Raw genomic sequence first — 21,447 nt, 5'->3', positions numbered from 1 at the left:
GAAAATCAACTTGTTGAGATTAACCCAAGCCTTCTTGTTGAGGTCACATGCATCTCCATCAACAAGTCTATATTGCAGAAGTATGCTAGTGAAGATGTGTCACTTGGTTCACGGTTTACTAGTCTTAAAGTTGAGCACATTGATTAACATGTCTTAATGCAGGTGGGTTTCATCGGAGAAGTAGTTCTGAAGGATTATCCTGGTTTCTTAAAGAAATGGGGCTTGATGCTATTAAGTGGGGCTCAGGTTGATCTTGGACTGGGCTATGGTGACCAAGTCTCTCTCTTACGGGGCAATCACCAAGGCAAGAAACTTGGTAGTCCATTGGTTTTGATCAGATGGAATTTCGTCTCTGAATTATGATTTGAAAGTGTAGAAGAAATCACATTTCCTTCTTGGTTTGAAAATTTCTCTCATATGTGGCTACTTCTTTGTGGCAAGCCCAAGTTAATGTACCAAGAAGGGCTCTTGGCTACAATCTGGAAAGCCGCCACTTATGACTCTCCTTCTGAAGCCCTTACAATGACATATGGTGTCCTAAATGCACAAGGACACGTTCAAGTTCTTGGTGGCAACAGTGGGAAGTGCCAAGGTTCCAATGCTAGCATTGCTTTTCCATGTAATGGAATGTATCTTGCTAATGGTGGAAGTCTTGGTTTCCTTAGGTTGGAACACATGGAAGGGCATCAAGAATTGTCTTTAGAAACAATATTATTCACAACATTATTAACACAAGGAAAGCAAAAGTGGCAATGCAATGAAACTTTTATAGAGTCAACGCGGCAATATTATTACTATGAATCTACATGTGCAGTTAGCGCTACCGTTCGCATTGGTTGTTGCTACAACTCATTGTTTAATGCGAAGGACAACACTGAAACACGATGTTGATTTTCAATGAGTGCTGGTATCAAAACTGCTATCTTTTCAGATTATGCTACTCTATTTTAGGTTGTGGTTAAATGCTTGGAAATATTTGATGAGTTCGATGGTCAAGATGCTTTGATGTATTGGATTAGTGGTCGGTTCCCCCTCATGAAGGTGTCACTCAATAACAACACCTTGTGGGCAAGGTGTTTTCAAGGGGAGGAAAATGTTAGGAATATGAAATAATTGTTGCAATCCTTTTAGTTAGTTGAGATTATGATGAATTAATTAGGGTTTGAGCACATATATCTCATTTAACACATGGTTTAATTCATAGAGAACATGTTGAATTAACTAGCCAATTATCTTAAGGTATGTGGGTCAATGAGATTAGAGCTAGTCTCCTATAAATACATAATTGTAATTCAACATTAGATATGAATTGAAGAATAAACCATTGCTTAGTGCATCTTTCTGTCTTAATTTCTTTTTTTCTCTATGGAGGGTGACTATCTCGAATTAAGTCAATTTCCCTATAATTCATATCAATCTCCTTACAATTCCTATCCATCCCCATTAGGAACCTCTAGGTTCCTAACAGCTTCCACAACAACAACCACTTGCTTATCCTTCTCATTTTTCTTGAGATTTGGAGCGTTCTCATACAAGAATTTTGCCAAATTCAATGTTGTGAGATAGAACAACATTTTTTTGTTGCCATCTCTTAAACTCAATACCATTGAATTTTTTTGACTTTTCTCCATGATTAATCAGAACAATAATAGGGGCAGCAACCGGCACAGTTTCATTTGACATTTCTGTCAAAACAAAACTCCATCAAATTGAATTCTCAAAATTCAACCGAAGTATTTTTTATATTACTCAACAATCTAGAAAAAAATTAACACGGCACTGCAATTCAAAAAAAGTATAACTTTAAGGCAAAAAACATATATTATATAAGAAGCCAACTAAACAAAACTTTTAAACATGTCTGTGTAAACTTCAGAAGACACGCAATTGATAATATATAATATATTACCACACAGAAACAACAAACCATCATCAATAGTCAACTTTCTTCTCAAGAAAAAAAATCAACAGTCAACTTCAAGTACAATAACCAAGCTAAAGTCTGCCAATTGCTTCAATACATAGGAAATTGCATGAAACGATGCTAACACGAAAAAAGAGATAAGAGACTGTAGATACAAGTGAAAGGCAAGAAGATGGTGGGCATTGAAGGATCAAAACCACCAACTGGCAACTGTCATACCCAAATCAACCTTATCAAAAAGTAAAGATCACATTAATTTTATAATATTAAAAGAAGATGGATGGCCTTGAAAAATCAATATCACCGGCACAGTCAAACACGTAATCAACTTTTGAAGATCATAAATTAATTCATAATATAAAGAAGAAGATATTCACGATAGGGACACAATTTTTTCAAGTTTTGCGCTGAGTATATACAATTGCCGATTTAGTATTTAATTACGCAAAGGACACAATTTTTGATATAATTTTATGTCATAATTTACTATATAATGAGTTATAATTTGTAAGAGTGTATTTCTACATGACCCACTAATATATCTTTACCATTCATAACTCACCACATGACGAGTTGTGATATAAAATTGTACCAAAAGTTATGTCCTTAGAATAATTGAGAAATTAAAATTTTAATTCAAATCAAAATTTTAATTTCAGTTTAAATTAAAATTAAGAAATTAAAATTATTAATAATTTATATGCTCACATGGCATTTTTAAATGTCAAATAAATTATTATTATTATTTTAATAATCATGTTCACATTTAATGTGTCAATTGAGCAGTCTGTTTGTCACATATGAGTTTCCCGTTAGTAGATTATCGAGGCTAAAATAGAATTAATTTTCTCTTTTTAGGACGAGAATAGTAGTAAAATCAAAATTGAGACTAAAATGAAAATCAGCCCAAATTACTAATCTTTTTAAACCCAGGCGGTTCCTTTTTCTGTTACTCTTTCCCTCCAACCTCTCTCTCTTCATAGATTTATAGGTGTACTGTGGCAGTTTAAGTAGTATTTTTATATGAGGAAAACGATGGGACTTGGGACTTCAGAATCCAAGGTTGTCTATGTCGTTGTTCTTGTCACTTTCGTTTTGAATTGCTTCACCCAGTTTGGAACGGACGCTCAAATTTTGCCACAAAATGAAGGTATGTACTTTCCCATATAACACTATTAGTCTCTAACTGAACAATTTGTTCTCCTCTGCATAATCTTTCATGTTTTGCTGTTTTCTTTTCCGTGAATACAATTTCTTGGGAATTGTGTTTGATTTTCGACTCTTCTTCTTATGCCAATTACTTGCAAGACTTTTCTGTGTTTTCTACCGGTAAAACCAATTAATCGAGAGAATTGCTCCTCGAATTAAATCGGTTTGGATTTTATATTTCTAGTGACCCAAGAATTCCATAGAAGGAAACTATTACGAAATTTTGGCATAAATGTTTCTGTTCATTTCTTGAATTTATGTTTTGTCTATGCAATCAACCATTGGGTTATTATGGGAATGTTTTCCTCCAAAATTTCGTAATAGTTTCCTTCTATAGAATTCTTGGATCACTAGAAATTTAAAATCCAAATCGATTAGATTCTTCTTCACTTTCAATGGATGGGCTCATCTCTTTCAAAAATTTTATGCCCTGAGAAGTGAGAACCAAAAAATGTTAATTATCAGCAATATGTCTATTGAATGAGATATGATCCTGGTCCCTGTTACCTATTACTGCTGCAACTTTTTTTTTTAATAAATTTTTTTAAGTCATTACGTAACCGTTAATATAACCATTCACATCTACTTTTTGAGTAACTCTACTTGCACAAACGATTTTACAAATTCTTTACAGACTATTATTGTAACTAATTTTTATTGGTTCTCATCTAGTCCTACCATTAATATTATTATTTTTTTTACTTACTAATAACTACTCACCGTATTAATAATTTTTAAAAAAATATTGTAAAATAGGTTGTACCTTTAACAATTTCCTTACTTTTATTGTAAAAATAATGTAAAATATTAAAAATAGTTTGTGTATATAGGATTACTTTTAATTTATTTAAATAAGTAATATTATCATTAAATAAATTATTTCATTTAATGTACACATTGATTTATTAGGAAAATTCAATCTATTTATGTAAGTTGGTTGGAGGAATATTCAATATAATTAATAGAAGTAGGAAATATAATACTTCTACAGACGCACACCTTTTTTTTTTTAATAATTTCATAACTTGTTGACTTGGGTGAAGGTTGAACATTTTTTGCATATATAGACTCACCACTTTTTGTCGGCCACTCACAATCACATAAATTAATAAGTTGTGAAATTGGATTTGGGAATGGTAATGTTATGTAGGTACGTAATCTTGTAGGAAATAAATTGGTTGGTTGGTGATATTAAATGAATTTAATTTTTTTTTTTCTTTTTTTGGCTTGGATCACTTTAGATAACTTGAACTTGGCATCAATTAATTTGATTTTTGTTGACTTGCCTAGATTTTGTTTGACGGGTATTAATTCCTTGTTTTCTCATTTATATTTTTTAATAAATGTAAACTGTTATTAATTTTCTTGCAATAAGAATCTGCTTGACATTATAGCTTGATGTTCCAACCCCTATTTTGACTATCATGTCCAACACGTATATCTTTTGGTCAGACCAGGAATTAAAAAAAATGTTATTCAATTTAGTTTTTGACAACGTGATATACTAATATGTCAAAGATTCGTTTGATTATTAAGCATGTTGGAATTGAAATCTGAAATGACACTAATTATTAGCTTAGTCTATAGAGAAGTTCTAGGACCACAATTTTTTCCACTTCCAATTTATACCGCAGATAATGATAGACCGCTTTACTTTTACATAGACTTGCCATTCACAATTGACCACGTAAGATAGTTGTGAGAAAGGATGTAAGTAAGGGTGTTACTATGTACATTTCATGTGGGTTTATTAAATAAAAAGAAACAATTACAATGTACCCACTCTTGTCTGATTCTATTACAATTTAGCATACAAACTTTTAATTATTACACAAACTTTCTCCTTTTAGAAATTGTAAATTTGGACAGAATCCAAATCAAAATGTAGCAATTCACTATATAAATTAAATTGTCATAGGGTCAAACTATAAATTATGAATTGAAATTTACTCAAATAAAAATATGGTGTTTTTAACTTGGATAAAAAAGACGGATGTGATAATTGAAGTATATGCACAGACGGATGTGATAATTGAAGTATAAATTATGAATTGAAATTTACTCAAATAAAATTTACAAGAGTTGGATAAAAAAGAGGATCATACTTGGATTCTTTCTTTACTTTGGGACCCAGTGATATGCATGCATTCACAAAGACGGATGTGATAATTGAAGTATATGCACAGACGTTAGTTATCTAATTACTCGCATGTCATATTGCTTCTTAGAAAACTGTGCTACATAATATATGTTTTTTTTTTTTTTTTTCAATAAGATGATTATAACAACTTTTTTGGCCTTTTGTTTCCTTTTTCACTTGGATGTTCTCTAATTTGTTTTTTTAATTTTTTTTTCTATAACTTCCTTAATATGTATGTAAATGCATATTACTAATTGACTTTGTATCTAACAGTGAAAGCTCTTGAAGCAATAAACTCAAAATTAAAAAATCTAAATTGGAAGATCAGTGAAAATTTCTGCAGTACTAAGGAAAGTGTCGAAAGATTCATTTCAGAAGACACGCTAAGCAATGTCACATGCAATTGTTCTCTCAGCAAAGGCACTGTTCAGTCTGTTTGCAGCATCACACACATGTATGAGCTTTGATTTTCTTTCACATTCTCCATATTTTTCTTGATAATAATGCACATAAAATGTTTACAAATATTTATTTATGCAGTTCATTTATAGCTAGATCCTAGAAAATAGTTTGCAAATATTTTAGCTTGATGCTTTACTATTGATACAATAATAGTAGTTGCTGACAAAAAATGGTAGGTTACACACAACTTGACCTTTAATTATCAATAATATTGCCTTTGGAATGAGATGATGAGGTCTTCTCTCCCCCTCACCAACTTCTCACCCTCCACCACCACCACCACCACCACCACCACCACCACAAACCTCTATACCATCTCCACAAATATTAGAGAACAAACTGCTGTTTGCTAGAGGGGGAACAACACTAATGTGATCAAGACAGAGCGGATATTGAGAGAATTATGTTGATCGAGGAAATTAGTTGGAGACAAAAATCTCAACTACCATGTTTGAAGGAAAGGGGTAAAAATACAAAGTTCTTTAATAGACTTACAAACTCTCATCGCCACAACAACATCATAGGGCGATTAGTGGTGGATGGGGGGAGATCACTAATTAGGATACTGTTATGATCCTAGTGTCTCACATTGGTTAAATGTAAGCTTAACTATGTGTTTATAAACTCTTGGGCACCCTCCCCTTGTAGGCCGGTTTTTAAGGGTAAGTTCTACCCATGAGTTTGTAACATTTGGTATCAGAGCCAACCATCACCCCGATTAATCGGGTGTAGCTCATTGTATATGGGATCAAATGAGTTACGGCTTTGTAGTCGGATCCTGGAAGGGGTGACCTAGAGGCTAGATTAAAATTACTGATAGTTGAGTGGAGCCACCAAAAAGAGAAAGGGCTACCAACGGGTTAGTGTTGCTAGAGTGAGTCGTCACGGATGTCGGCTGCGGAGCATGGTGGTATGTTATGATCCTAGTGTCTCACATTGGTTAAATGTAAGTTTAACCATGTATTTATAAGCTCTTGGACACCCTCCCTTTGCAAGCCGGTTTTCAAGGGTGAGTTATACCCATGGGTTTGTAATATTTGGTATCAGAGCTAATTATCACCCCAATTAATCGGGTGTAGCTTATTGAGTATGGGATCAAATGAGTTGTAGCTTTGTGGTTGGATCCCAGAAGGGGTGACCTAGAGGTTAGATTAAAATTACTAATAGTTGAGTGGAGCCACCAAAAAGAGAAAGGGCTACCAACGGGTCAGTGTCGCTAGAGTGAGCCGTCGTCACTCTCCCCTTGCAAGCCAGTTTTCAAGGGTGAGTTCTACCCATGGGTTTGTAACAGATACCATCAAAGAGAAGATAGTGGATTTTTATAAGATTATTTATTTGGAGTCTAGAGTTCGTAGGCCTTTGTTGGATGGGATGATTTTTTTTTTTTAATTTTTTTTTCCTATTTTGGAAGACGATGTGTGTAGCTAGCTGGAAAGATGTTTTACAGAGGATGAGGTGTTTGAGGTAGTATCCAATATGAATGGGGATAAAGCTTCAATCCTGCTAGATTCACAATGGCTTTTTTCCAATCCTGTTGGGGTATTTTGAAGGGAGATATTATGAAGGTATTTCATTATCTCCATGCTCATGGTAATTTTGAAAAATGTCTCAATGTTACCTTCATCACTTTCATCCCAAAAAAACCTGTGGCAGTGGAGACAAAGGATTTTTGGTCGATTTGTCTGATTATTGGGTCTATAAGATCCTGACAAAGGTTTTGGCCATTAGGCTTGATAAAGTGGTGCCTGAGCCTCAAAATGCTTTTGTCAAAGAATGACAGATTTTGAACTCAGTGTTGATTGCCAATAAATGCTTAGATAGCCGCCTTAAATCAGGATTATTGGGAGCATTGTGTAGCAGACTTGGAGAAAGTGTATGATCATGTGCATTGGAATTTCTTGTTGTATTTGCTTTGACAGTGTGGGTTTGGTGCCTAATGGAGGTAGTGGATATTCTTGTGTATTTCCACAGTTCCATTTTTGGTGCTTGTGAATGGAGTCAGGGTGGATTCTTCGATAGTTCACGGGGATTGAGATAGGGAGACCCTTTACCCCCTCACTTGTTTGTTATTGTTATGCCCTTGGCCAGATGTTTGAGAGGGCTAGGATTGACAACTTTATTTCAGGTTTCTTGGTGGGCAGAAGTGCTTGGAAATGTTTAGAGATTTCTCATCTCCTCTTTGCAGATAGTACTTCGATTTTTTGTGGAGTGGATCCAGAGCAAATTTGGCATTTGAAACCAGTTTTTGTTTAGTTTCAAATTATTTTAGGTCTGAAGATAAATTTTGGGAAATCTAAATTGGTTCCAGTTGGTGATGCTCTCAATGTAGAAGCATTGGCTGGTGTTTTTAGATGCAAAGTAGCTAAGTTACCTATGACCTATTTGGGTCTTTCCTTAGGTGCTACTTTACGGCAAAAGAACTTTGGATTGGAGTGTTGGAGAAAAATGGAGCAGTGATTGGTTGGGTGGAAAAGATTATATCTTTCTTAGGGGGGCTGTATCACTTTAATAAAGAGCACCTTTTCCAGCCTGCCTACCTTATACTTATCTCTGTTTCCTATCCCGGTGAATATTGCTAGATGTATTGAAAAATTACAAAGGGATTTTGTGTGGATAGGATTAGGAGATGAGTTTAAGTATCACTTGGTAAAGTCGAAGATTATTTGTGTACCGGTTCAAAATGGGGGATTGGGTGTTCAGGATTTGGTTTTATTTAACAAGTCTTTGTTGGGGAAATGATTGTGGAGATAACTATGGAAAGGAATGCCTTGTGGAGAAGGGTAATTGATACTAAATTTGGTAGCATGTTTGGGTTGGTGTTCTCATAGGGTGCAGGGCCCTATAGGGTTGGTTTGAGAAATTATATCAAGAAAGGGTGGGATGATTTTTATCCTTGTATCATCTTTAAGATGGGGGATGGTTCTTCTATTAGATTTTGGCATGACCTTTGGTGTGAGGGACTGACTTTGGAGAATATTTTCTCAGAGCTTTTCAATATTGCTAGTAACAAGGAAGCTTCAATGGCTGAGTTGCTGTTGTCTTCTGCGGCACTTTCTATTGGAATATTAGTTTTATTCAGTCAGTTCAAGATTGGGAGTTAGAATCAGTTGCCTCTTTTGCGGACCTTATATATGCAGGCTCTTTGAGAAGGAATGGGGTGAATAAAATGTGCTGGAAATTTTCTCCTCGATGTGTTTTTAACGTTCTCTCTTATTATAAACCTTTACAACCTCTAATCACCTATTCTTTTGAAACTTCTTGCGAAAACCAAAGGTGCCTACAAAGGTCAGTTTCTTTATTTGGACAGCAGCGTTAGGGAAAATTTTAACCGTTGATAATTTAAGGAGGCGAAAACTGGTGGTGATGGATTGGTATTGCATATGTAAGAGGAACAGGGAGACTAGTGATCACTTACTTCTACATTGCCAGTAGCTCAAGAGTTATGGAAAATGGTGTGATCCCTTTTTGGGGTTCATTGGGTCATGCCGCATAGTGTTGTGGAAATTATAGTGAGTTGGTCAGGCAAGTTTAATAGACTCATAACAGAGGTGCTTTGGAGCATGATCCCTCATTGTCTTATGTAGGTCATATAGAGGGAAAGGAATAAACGTACTTTTGAAGGGGATGAAGATCGATTCATGAGTTGAAGCTCTTTTTCTTTTAGACTTTGTTTGAATGGGCAAATGCTTCGGGTGTTGTTACTTTCATTTCTCTTCCTGATATGCTTGATATTTGTACTTTCATTTCTGTTTAGTGTTTTTTTTTTCTTTTGTTGCCTCATAGCACACTGCCTGTGTGCCTTGTTCTGTCTTTTTTTTTCCTTATACTTTTTTCAATGAAGTTTATTACTTAGCAATATATATATTATGAAATGGAGCCTATGTATTAAGTGATGGAAAGAAATTGGGTCACCTAGTACTTGAGCCTATATATATATATATATATATATACTTGTTGCACATAAAATACACCATCGCTCAACTGGATGGCAAAAACTTTTTTTGATGGGAAATTTCTGGACTGAACTGATGCAGTGCATCCTAGCTACCTGTCTTGTTTATTCTAGTACTTGAGCTTTAGTAACAATTAACAAGCTTGTACTAGTTGTAACAAAGGTTGTTTCGGATAAGCTAGGAGCCTAATTAGTTACATAGGAGCCTAGTTAGTTGCACATGGGCCAGGAGCCTATGGCTTTAAACTAGCTAATAGCATGCATCCTTATCTAACTATAAATAGGCAAGCAAGTGTAATCTGTATTTGGTTTAGATAATCCAATATAAGTGTAAACCTAGAGGTATTTTCCAAGTGTGTCTATTGAAGAGTTGAAACACCCCTGGCCTACTTTAAGCAACTTAATCTTTCCTTTGTCCCTCCAACGAAGTTCCTAATCTCACCCACCATCATAAGGCTTCAATAGATTTAAATCAAATTTGAAAAGTTAATTAAACTGGTAGTCTCTGTATATGCTGATTCTTATTGCATTCAGTTTCTTATTCTCTTTGTCTCAATTTTTTTTCTGCTTTTTTCTTTATTTGCTATGACAGTCAGCTCAAGCGTCTTAATCTAAGCGGAGTTCTACCAGCTGATTTTGGAAATCTTAGTAATCTGCAAGAACTGTAAGAGAAACATTCGTGTTTTTTCTGCATTTAAGAAGTTAATCAACCTCATCATATTATCATTTTTGCCGAATTTTCCATAGATATTTTTTTATTATGAAGAGTAGTTATTGAGGTGTCCGCACATTCTTCATTTATTCTGTACACTACCATATTTCTCATAGGATTTCAGTTGGCTTTCTTAGAACTTGTAAAAATTAAGAGCATTACTTGTTATTAAATTGATGATGATATGACTAACTACCATTAAAACAACAGAAACATTTAATTTCTATTGGATACTCAAAAACCAGCTAAGTGTATATTATTCTACCAGACAGGTTCATATATATCTTCTAGATTTAGTTGCCAAGTCCAAGCACACACTGATGCACCATGCCAACCATATTGTATTAACCCTGAAAAATACTTCTATGTTTTCTGAGTAGATATTCACATTAATACAATCATTAAGGAACTTGGTAAGCCTTTTCCAAACAATATGTAGTCCATTTTATATAAATTTTGACTTCATCAAAGATTGGCCTTTTTGTCTTATGACCTCGAAATTGAGAAAGACCAAATGAATTTTCTTTCATTTAACAGTGATCTCAGTTTCAACTACATCAGTGGATCAATTCCATCTAGTTTCTCTCAGCTCCCTCTTGTCATTCTGTAAGTTATTTTTTGCATTTGTATCTTTGAGAGCCTTTATTATTTGCCATATAGGTGTTGACCAAAGGGGTCAACAGGTTGTTCATTTCCTAACAGTTGGTATTCTGCAGGTCCCTTTCAGGAAACCGGTTAAGTGGTGAAATTCCTAAGGGAATTGGTGAGATTGGTTCACTTGAGGAGCTGTAAGTCTTGACTTAGATTTTATTGCTTAATTTAAAGAAGAATGGTGTACAACCTGGGTTATAGTTTAAATTGCATTTTATAGGGTTTTGGAAGCAAATCAGCTTGATGGACATCTTCCTGAAAACCTAGGAAATTTGAGCAACTTGAAGAGACTGTAAGACTTTTGCCTTTATTTTCCATTTTAATTTCTTCTTTGTATTTATTTTTTTTGTTTTTTTTTTTTTTTTTCCCTCTCCCTAGGAAATAATATTTCACTAATTATGCATTCTGGTTTAATAAGTTGCAGTATCTTTTCTGCAAAAAAAGTGTTTTGTAATTCATAATGGGCAATGAAAACACACTGAGTAGAACCATAGAAGATAATTGCTAAATACGATGAACTAATTCATTGATTTTAACAATATCCAGGGGTCTGTAATCTTTCCTTACATTTCTATTAACTCTACCAGTTTTTAACTTTTCTTCAGTTTGATACAGTTGTATGATTTTTAGGATGCAAATGCATTTTTTCAAGATAAATTCCTCAAACGAGCTGTTATTCATGTTCATGCAAAAGTATATCTCATTCAGATACTAGTATGTTTTTGTGTCTTCTCTGAGTTCAATGAAAATGAAGATTGTATTTGTCATTCATTTTGGATATTTCAACTTTGAACTCATATCTGTATGGATGGCTAACTTGCTTTTGATGTCATTTGTGATTATGCCTTACACATAGTATCTATGTTAACCATCAGCACCTTGTTTTATAGGCTTCCACAATATTTTTCTGCCTTGCCTCGTGGAAATGCATGACCAAATATTTCTTTATCTTGCAGTGTTCTTAATGCAAACAATTTTACAAGCACAATACCAGAAACGTTTGGAAAATTAACGAACTTGACTGATTTGTAAGTAATTCAATTTGACATGATTAGTTGGACATATAGCTTTTAGAATACCAAAATTCCTAAACTTGAGATACTGCCTGCAGTAGGATAGATGGGACTGCAATATCAGGGAAGATACCTGGTTTTATTGGGAACTGGAGCAAACTTGATAGACTGTAAGTATTGTACTTAATTAATTTTATCTGCCATTTTTTTCCTCTTGGAGTTTTGACTTCAAAACTTTTTTTTTTTTTGTTATCTAAGGAAATATTAATCACTTGCAGTGATATGCAAGGCACGTTCATGGAGGGCCCCATCCCTGTCACCATATCCCTGTTATCAAATTTAACCGAGCTGTGAGTGCATGCTCCTTAGGCGGTCTTATACATTGGTACAAAATGTGAAATGTATGAAGATGGCACAAATGATTTTTCTAATCTTTCATGTTTGTCAGGAGGATATCTGATTTGAAAGGATTGAGTATTGGATTTCCTAATTTGAAGGATTTGAAAAAGTTAGAATATTTGTAAGTTATATTTTTTACTTGTTTTCTTGCAACAAATAATCCTATGTAATTAACTTTTCAGTTTTGTTAACTTTCTGATTTTTGTCTTATTCCTGTGCCTCAGGGTTCTAAGAAATTGCTTAATCACTGGTTTAATCCCAGATTACATAGGAGAGTTAGAATCTTTGAAGCGATTGTAAGTTTCTTAAAATGGGTGTACTCATAGAGAGGTTTTACTTGGGAATTTCTTTTTCTATATCTAGTTTGATTACTTTTTTATGTTTTGGCTTCTGTCATTATGAGACATCTTATATGGTTTATTCTGACAAGTGTTATGAAGTGACTTGAGATGATCAAAATGGAGTTTCAATTTGTTGTTCAAGTTGTTATTGATTGTCAACACTATTGTTCATTATTTTGAGATGATTGACTGCTACCAACATATAAACTTTGGGATTTTTATTCAATGAAAGAGAGGTCAGACGCGTATGGATATTTGATATAGGTTCAATTCTGTCAATAGGGAATTGAACACTTTTTCAGTACTTATAGGGAAACCAAACACATAAAGGAATAAAGCATCACATTATTTCTAATATCTGCCTACTAATTAATCGACCAAACTTAGTGATATTTATCCTCTTTCCATGATAGAGGTTGGTTTGGGATTAACTTCTTGTTGATGTAATATGAAGGGTTAAGCATGTTAAGATTACTCTTTCTTCTTCTTCAAACACCCCCCCCCCCCTCTCCCCCAACCCCCGGTCCTTTTATTCTTAGAGAAAGGAAAAAGGGTTGATTTATTTGCAATTATTTTGTATGCTATTTTTAGCCAGAAAGTTTCTTATTCTCATAAAAAGGAATCATGTAGCTGAAAATGAAATCGTTCTCTCTTTTAAAACTAGGCTAACTTTACCACAGTTTATCTATTTATTCTTTATTCTCTCTCTCATTGAATTTTTCTTTCCAATATTTTTGCTTCTTGTTTCTCATTATGTTATCCATCGATAGAATATTTTATTCTGAGGACTTCAAGATACTAGACGGACTTGTGGCTATCCAGTAGCAATTGAATCATTTCAATTCAATAAATTTTACTGTTTGTGCATTTTATTTTGAAATATGCCTATTGCCTATATGTCACTGAATGAATGGTAATTTTTCTCAACATTTAATGGGAAAAAAGTGTAATATTTACTACTAAATTTTGTGCTGATGGCTTTATTGCTGCAAGAAACTGCATTTTGGAGCATCAAATTTTGCCTGAATATTATAGTACAACAAAATAAAATATAAATCTTGTTTAATGAATTGAATTCCATTTTCTGTAATTTATATATTTTTGATAATATGAAAATTTTATTTTCTTGTAGAGACTTGAGCTTCAATAATTTGAGTGGTCCAATTCCAGATACATTTTGGAATCAACAGCTAAATGACATGTATGGCACAGAGCAAAAATTAGTTCAATTACGCAATGTTTTATGTTTAATTTATTTCTCAAATTGTCCCTGTTTGGATCCTTCACTGTGACTACTCATTTCGCAGGAAAAGACATGACAATCATTTTATGGATGTAGGTACTTAACCAACAATTCATTAAGTGGAGAAGTGCCGAACTGGGTATTGGAGTACACCAAAAATAATTGGTAGGTCTAATTTAAGTCCAGAATCTTTATTTCATTAGGCTCTAAATTTGTCAATGCACTTGTTTTTAATTGTGAGATCTTGTGTGAGTCATGTGTTTGAACTGTGAGCTTTTTGAATTCTCATTTTTTCCCAGTTAAGAATTTTTTTCATAATGTCATGATGAAATGTGTTGCAGGGATATATCTTACAACAATTTTTCAGGGTCACCTCAGATTAATTGTGAGACACGGTCACATGTGTAAGTTTCTTCTGTATTAATCACTTTTGTAGTCAAAGCTTTTCCTAAAAAGGATGGAAAAAAAATCACTATTAATTCCTCTTATATCAATGCTAAGTAAAATGTAAAAATGACGAGCATATTCATTGTCTTGTATTGCCAACAATGTATCTTTATTATGAAACAGGAATTTGGTTTCCAGTTATTCATCTGTGGAGAGCAACACGTAAGTTTTTTAACTTCCTAAGACACATTTACTCTGCCTGCTCAAAATGCATCAAAACAAAATTATTTGATTGGCTTTTCAAATTCTAGAATTCCTTGGTGCTTGAAGAAGGGCCTTCCCTGTTCAAAAAAACCAAAACGTAAGTAAAGATACATATCAAATTGTGCTTTTATGAACTTTAGTAGTTTACTATTGAAGTTACTTTTGACACTGATGGAACTTATTTATCACACACTTACTCTTATATCTGCAGATTATTCCTTGTTTATTAATTGTGGAGGAGAAAAAATAAACTTTGAGGGGAATGAATATGAACAGGACATAATTCCAGATGGGCGATCACAATTTAGTTCTATTTCTGAAGAATGGGGTTATAGCAGCACAGGGGTCTTCATGGGCAATGACGATACTCCATATCGTGCACAGAATACATTTTCTCTGAATGTGACTGGTATCTATGAGACAGCTCGAGTTGCCCCTTTATCACTTAGGTACTATGGCCTTTGCTTGCGAAAGGGAAGTTACAAAGTAAAGCTCCACTTTGCTGAAATAATGTTCTCTAATGACCAGACATTTAGCAGCCTAGGGAGGCGCATATTTAATGTCTCAATTCAAGTGAGTTGACAGAGGATTTTCATGATTAAAATATAGCTTGTTCTTTGATGCCTTCCAAGATTTTCTTGTTTTGAAAAGAGAAGGGATGTTCATCTTCCCGCTGGAGCTTGCAAAGTTTTAATTTGACATTTCCTTTTCCTTTTTAACTTTTATTTTTTCCAGGGAAAGTTGGAGTTGAAGGACTTCAACATTGTGGAGGAAGCTCGAGGAGTTGGTATACCCATCATTAAGGAATTTGATGATGTTCTTGTAAGTGGTAGCACTCTGGAGATTCATTTTTACTGGGCAGGGAAAGGAACTACTTCCATTCCTGTCAAAGGTGTCTATGGACCTCTTATATCTGCCATTGAAGTGACACCAAGTAAGGTTTCCTTCAATTTAGGATTTCTACCTTTTTTGTCATTAACTTGCATGTACGTGATTCCTCTCCTTTTATAGACTTTGATGTTGGCGAGGGCCTATCAGTTGGAGCTATTGTTGGCATTGTACTTGCATCATGTGTGATCCTTGTATTGATTTTGGTGTTTCTTCGGATGAAGGGTTACCTAGGGAAGAAAGTCCTTGAAGATAAAGGTAAGATCAATCACATTTTTTTAATAAAAAAAAGATGCGGAGAAAATACCGTCTAGGGACTTTTTGATGGTTACAAATTGCAAGTTGGAAATAGAATAAGAAGATGTGTCTATGCTTTTTTTTTTTTTTTTTTTGTCATTAGCAGTTCATGGTCATTAATTACTCTTTCACTCATACATGCACTCACATATACACTATACAGATAAATGCTCTGGGATCTTTTTTTGTAGCTTTGGAATTCAAGCCAATCCACCACCTGCTCTCTCTCTCTCTCTCTCTCTCCACACACACACACCAAAATACTAGATCTAGTGCCATAACAGATTTGACTCCTTAAAACATTGTTTCTATATAAGAATGATAAATCATTTATCAAACTACTGTATTGGAAAAATTGGGTAATATCATATAGCTTTGCTTCAACTAAGTTCATGAGTTGAGGATAAGCAAACTCAAACCAATAACATCCGCCATATGGTAAATTGCTGCCACTCAGGCCTTCGACTAATTCTACCATAGAGGCCAATGATAGACAATAACTACCCCCCAACACAACGTACAACTTTCATCATATTGAGCTCTCCAAAGAGAAACTCTTCTCAAAATCTCAAAAAATGGTGTTGAGTTGGAATACCATTTTAACTAAGGATTCTTGTGGTTCTAGAGGATCCAGTTACAAGAAAAAATCAAAGAACACTTTGCTCCTTAAAGGTAATATTGGCTAATAGAAGGTTTAGCTCTTTTAGCAATGCAGAAGGGCAACACTAGGCATAGGCATTGTACTGTGCAATGATTACTTTATCGTGGGATCCTCATTCTCATTTCAACTTATATTTGGTATTGCCTATTCACAACCATAAGTGTTTTTTGATATGATACATCGAGAAGATGATGCAAAATCAACACTTGGCAAAGATTCATAATCAATTGTATTTTGGTTTAATCGATCTTTAACATTCCAATAGAAAGACATAGTGATCCTTCTTTTTTATGGATGTGTGTTTTTCTATGTTCTTATCATTGTTTACCTTGTAGAAATACATTTTATCATAGCAAAAGTATTGTTTTCATTTAGAAGTTTTCTTCAAGTTTGTTTTTTGTCCCTAATCTATTTAAATCATTACACATTATATCTTTCCATCCACTCTCGTTTTCATCATATTTGTCTAACTAGGTGGTACTATTTTTAGCATTAGAGAATTTGAGATGTTTGACCTTGGCCATTAAATTCAAAAAAAAAAAAAGGAAAAGGACACAAACACAAGGTGAACATGCAGTACGAAACTATCGATTAAACGCATCGTATGAAAGATATTTTTAAAGAGGAAAAGGTAATTTTATTCAATAGTTAAGGGACAAAAAAAAATCATCTTGAAATTTGAGGTCGAAAGTGTAACGTTTCAATAGTTTAGGGACAAAAAAATAACTTATTAAAGTTTATGGGCGAAAAACGAACTTCATGCAAACTTTTGTAATGAAAACAATATGTTTGCCTTTTATCATCTATCCTTTCTATTATTCTCTCTCTTGGAAATTTTCTAACTCTTTTTATCTTCTTACAGAACTACGTGGTCTAGATTTACAAACAGGTTATTTTACTTTAAGACATATTAAAGCTGCCACTGGGAACTTTAACCCTGCAAATAAGATAGGTGAAGGAGGCTTTGGCCCAGTTTACAAGGTAATTATGGATTATTGATATTTATTATTGGCAGGTGTTAATCCTAGCAACATTTTGGCCATGTCACTAGTGTGAGTACTAATGCAAGATAGTAAAAATATGATTATGAAATTGCTTTTCTTGTTCTTAGGGTGTACTATCAGATGGTGCTTTAATTGCTGTTAAGCAGCTATCCTCCAAATCGAAGCAAGGGAACCGTGAATTTGTTACTGAGATAGGCATGATATCTGCATTGCAACATCCAAATCTTGTGAGGCTTTATGGATGTTGTATTGAAGGAAACCAGTTGTTACTAATATATGAATACATGGAAAACAACAGTCTTGCCCGTGCACTTTTTGGTAAGTCCTTCACTAACATCCACCTTATATATATATATATATATATATATATATATCAAGAGTAAGACTTACTGTTGAAAACTCTCTCCCTCGGTTTCCAATTTTAGGTCGTGAGGAGCACCAGCTACATTTGGATTGGCCAACGAGGAGGAAGATATGCTTGGGAATAGCCAGGGGGTTAGCTTATCTTCATGAGGAATCAAGGTTGAAAATTGTTCACAGAGACATAAAGGCAACAAATGTGCTTCTTGATAAGGATCTAAACGCCAAGATATCTGACTTTGGTTTAGCTAAGCTTGATGAAGGAGAGCAGACGCATATTAGTACACGAATAGCCGGAACAATGTGAGTTCTCTTTCTCTCTCTCTCCACCTTTATTTAGCTTCTTGAAACACAACTGGTTTTTGGTATAATAAATTTTAACATAGGTAGTGCAAACAATACAAATAATTTTGTGGACAGAGTGTCTCTAAGTTCCTCCAACCCACTATGTGGCAACATGAAAAACTATCCTTGAGTACTTTTAGTTACATAAATTATTTAATATTCACATGACTTGTTTATATTATTTAATGAATCATGTGATTTAATACACGTAGATAGTCATTTTATACAACCATGTAGCAAGTTGAAAGAGATTTCTCCAACTTGATTTGGAGAGAAATTTTGTCCATTATTTCTTGTTAAAAAAAATCATACCAAATGCTCAAAAACTCACACTTTTGGCGGGGTCAGAGAGAGCACATTGGATTTAATATATAAGTTGTATAATAAGACTTAACCAACAATGACTCGGAACTTTTATTTTGCCATTTAATATTGTAGCGGTGTTGTGATACTATACGTTGCACTTTCATTTTTATACTGTCTAATATTCGAGCAAAAAATCTTACACTTATATTTAGAAAATGTTTTAGATGTTTTTGTAATGGGATATTAGAAAGCCTCTCTTAGCTGGCACACATACTCACTATTCTAGTGCCATCTGTTTTTCTTCAGAGGTTATATGGCTCCTGAGTATGCAATGAGGGGTTACTTGACCGATAAAGCAGATGTTTATAGCTTTGGAGTAGTAGCTTTGGAGATTGTTAGTGGGAAAAGCAACACCAATTACAGGCCAAAGGAGGAGTTTGTTTATCTTCTGGACTGGGTAAATATTTATGCCATTCTTAGAGGATCCTTTTTTGTCAACAATTGTTACTGTTATATTTTCTTTACAGTGAATAAAAGGTTGCTTAATTTGGGAAGATACAGAAATTCTTTTCTATCTTGTATATACATTAATACACTTTCATGCTTATCATCTTCTCTACTTATCAACTTGGCAAGTATGCATGACATCATGAATGTTTATCTTTGCTCTTTTACATGCAATTGAAGGCCTATGTCTTACAAGAGCAAGGAAACCTACTTGAACTTGTGGATCCAAAGCTTGGTTCAAGCTACTCCTCTGAAGAGGCAATGAGGATGCTCAGCTTGGCTCTTTTATGCACCAACCCCTCTCCCACTCTCAGACCATCAATGTCTTCCGTAGTAAGTATGATTGAAGGAAAATGTGCGGTTCAAGCACCAATAATAAAGCGCAGTGAAACAAACCTGGATCCAAGGTTTAAAGCTTTTGAGAAGCTTTCACACGACAGCCAAACACACGTGAGCTCCACTTTTTTGCATGACAGTCAAACGCAGAGAGAAATGTCAATGAATGGGCCATGGATTGATTCCTCTTTTTCTGTCCAAAGTAAGGATGAGACTAGTGGAGACCATTCTTCATCAAGCAAGCTTCTTCAGGATCTTCATGACATAAATTTAGAGTGACTGATGAATAGAGAAAAATATGCAGGATTTTTTTTCCCAATCAAATTGAATTCTTGGATTTGGCTCGACTGGGATTAGATTCTCTCTCTTATTTACATAGGGATGGACATGATACATTATCTAATATATAAACATGTAATATGCTAGTTAGTAATTTGGGCATGTACAAAAAATTATGATTTTTTTCTCTGTTTTAAGAATCTATATCTATATCATATCATATTCTATATATAATAGCAGAAACTAAGAGAAAATTGATTCTTACAATTAAGGAGGTGTTGCCATGTAGGAAAAGTGGCTATCTAAAATTCAGCCACATTTAAGTTAAAAAGCGATATATTATATTGTTTGGTAATGCTACAACACCGTTTAAAAGCGATAAATTATAATGATTCACTATGTTAAAACACTGTTTGGGAGCCCTCTTGGTATAAAAGGAAACTAACCGTTTAAAAAAAAAATAAAAAGAAGAAGAAGATTGCTACACGGAGAAAGGAGAAAGAGAGATTGAGAGAAAAGAGAGACAGATAGAGAGAAGGGCGCCTTCCGTTTCTCCTATTCGGATACTTTTTTTTCACTTCCTTTTCAATTTTCTTAACAACGATACTTGCGATCTAGAGATGGAGGAGGAAAAAATAAACCTTGCGATATAGAGATGAGAAAGAGACAGACATTGAGAGAACTACTACCGGTAAGTTTTTCTTTTTTTCATTCTTTCTTAGATCTGGGTATGGGTATGGGTATGAAATATGAATTAGTTTTGAGAAATTTGGTTGGATTGATTTTTATTTAGGTATTTGGGTAACATTAGGTTTTGATTTGATTTTTTGAAATTTGGGGTTATATATGATTTAGGTTTGGAGAGGGCAAAAACAGAGATAAGAGAGAACGTGAGTTCGTTATTCGGAAAGAGTAGAAACCTTTATCAGTATTTTTTTTAAAAAAAAAATATTGCTTTAAATGTTTGAATTGATTTAGTCTTAGGTTTGGGTATTTAATTGAATTGATTATGATTCAAGATCTGTCTTCCTTTTTTTACTTTTTCCCCCTAAACTACACACAGACTTCTCCTTCCATTAGAGAGCGATAGGGAGATTGAAGAAGTTTGATTTTATTAATTTGATTTTGATTGTCAATTTGCCATATACATACTGCTACAATTATTGTTTCTTCATCTCTTATTGTTATTTTCTTTTATGCATGTTTTGTCTGATGTTGGGTTAAAATTATAGGAAAAATTAATTGTGTTAAGTTCTTAAAATTTTCTAATTGCATAATATTTTGTTTTTGTTTTGGACTTTTAGTTGTGTTATATTGACCCTTGGGTAATTCTACCGTACCCCCCATTTTTTTTTTTTTGGGTACGGTACCCACTAGTAAGCAACCTACCATATCAGGTTACCGAATCCTCACATTTAACGGTTTCATCCTCACATTGTGTAGTTCCAACACCACATGTGACAGTTCTTTTGTCACATTTGGTGGTTCCCTTATTTTTTTCTTACATTTGAAGGTTCCATTTTCACGTTGTGCAACTCTAACATCATATGTGACAGTTTTTTTGTCACATTTAATGGTTCCTTTATTTTTTTTTCTCATATTTGACGGTTCCAATCTCACATTGTGTAGTTCTAACATCATATGTGACAGTTCTTTTGTCACATTTGTTCGCATATTTTTTCTCACATTTGATTGTTCCATCCTCACATTGTGCATTTCCAACATCACATTTAATAGTACTTTTGTCACATTTAGTGGTTCCCCCTT

At 34.0% G+C, this 21,447-nt stretch overlaps 1 protein-coding gene across 1 annotated transcript; it reads left to right on the top strand.

Annotated features, from left to right (window-relative positions):
* Positions 1-2,808: 2,808 nt before the first annotated feature.
* LOC126702575 (probable LRR receptor-like serine/threonine-protein kinase At1g53430) lies at positions 2,809-19,853 on the top strand. Its single transcript, XM_050401320.1, has 24 exons — positions 2,809-3,074; positions 5,547-5,727; positions 10,280-10,351; positions 10,937-11,005; positions 11,116-11,187; positions 11,271-11,342; positions 12,007-12,078; positions 12,162-12,233; positions 12,342-12,413; positions 12,512-12,583; positions 12,687-12,758; positions 13,936-14,004; positions 14,143-14,211; positions 14,388-14,450; positions 14,617-14,655; positions 14,745-14,794; positions 14,909-15,270; positions 15,433-15,631; positions 15,709-15,843; positions 17,406-17,524; positions 17,655-17,865; positions 17,973-18,210; positions 18,865-19,015; positions 19,246-19,853. Exons 1-24 carry the CDS (start codon positions 2,948-2,950, stop codon positions 19,678-19,680), a joined length of 3,093 nt encoding a protein of 1,030 aa, XP_050257277.1. The 5' UTR covers positions 2,809-2,947; the 3' UTR covers positions 19,681-19,853.
* The last annotated feature ends 1,594 nt before the right edge of the window (positions 19,854-21,447 follow it).

This window comes from Quercus robur, chromosome 10 (genome assembly GCF_932294415.1).
Source record: "Quercus robur chromosome 10, dhQueRobu3.1, whole genome shotgun sequence".
In the NCBI taxonomy this organism is placed as follows: Eukaryota; Viridiplantae; Streptophyta; class Magnoliopsida; order Fagales; family Fagaceae; genus Quercus; species Quercus robur.
Note: the sequence above shows the minus strand (reverse complement) of the source record. Positions and strands in the feature narration are given on the sequence as shown.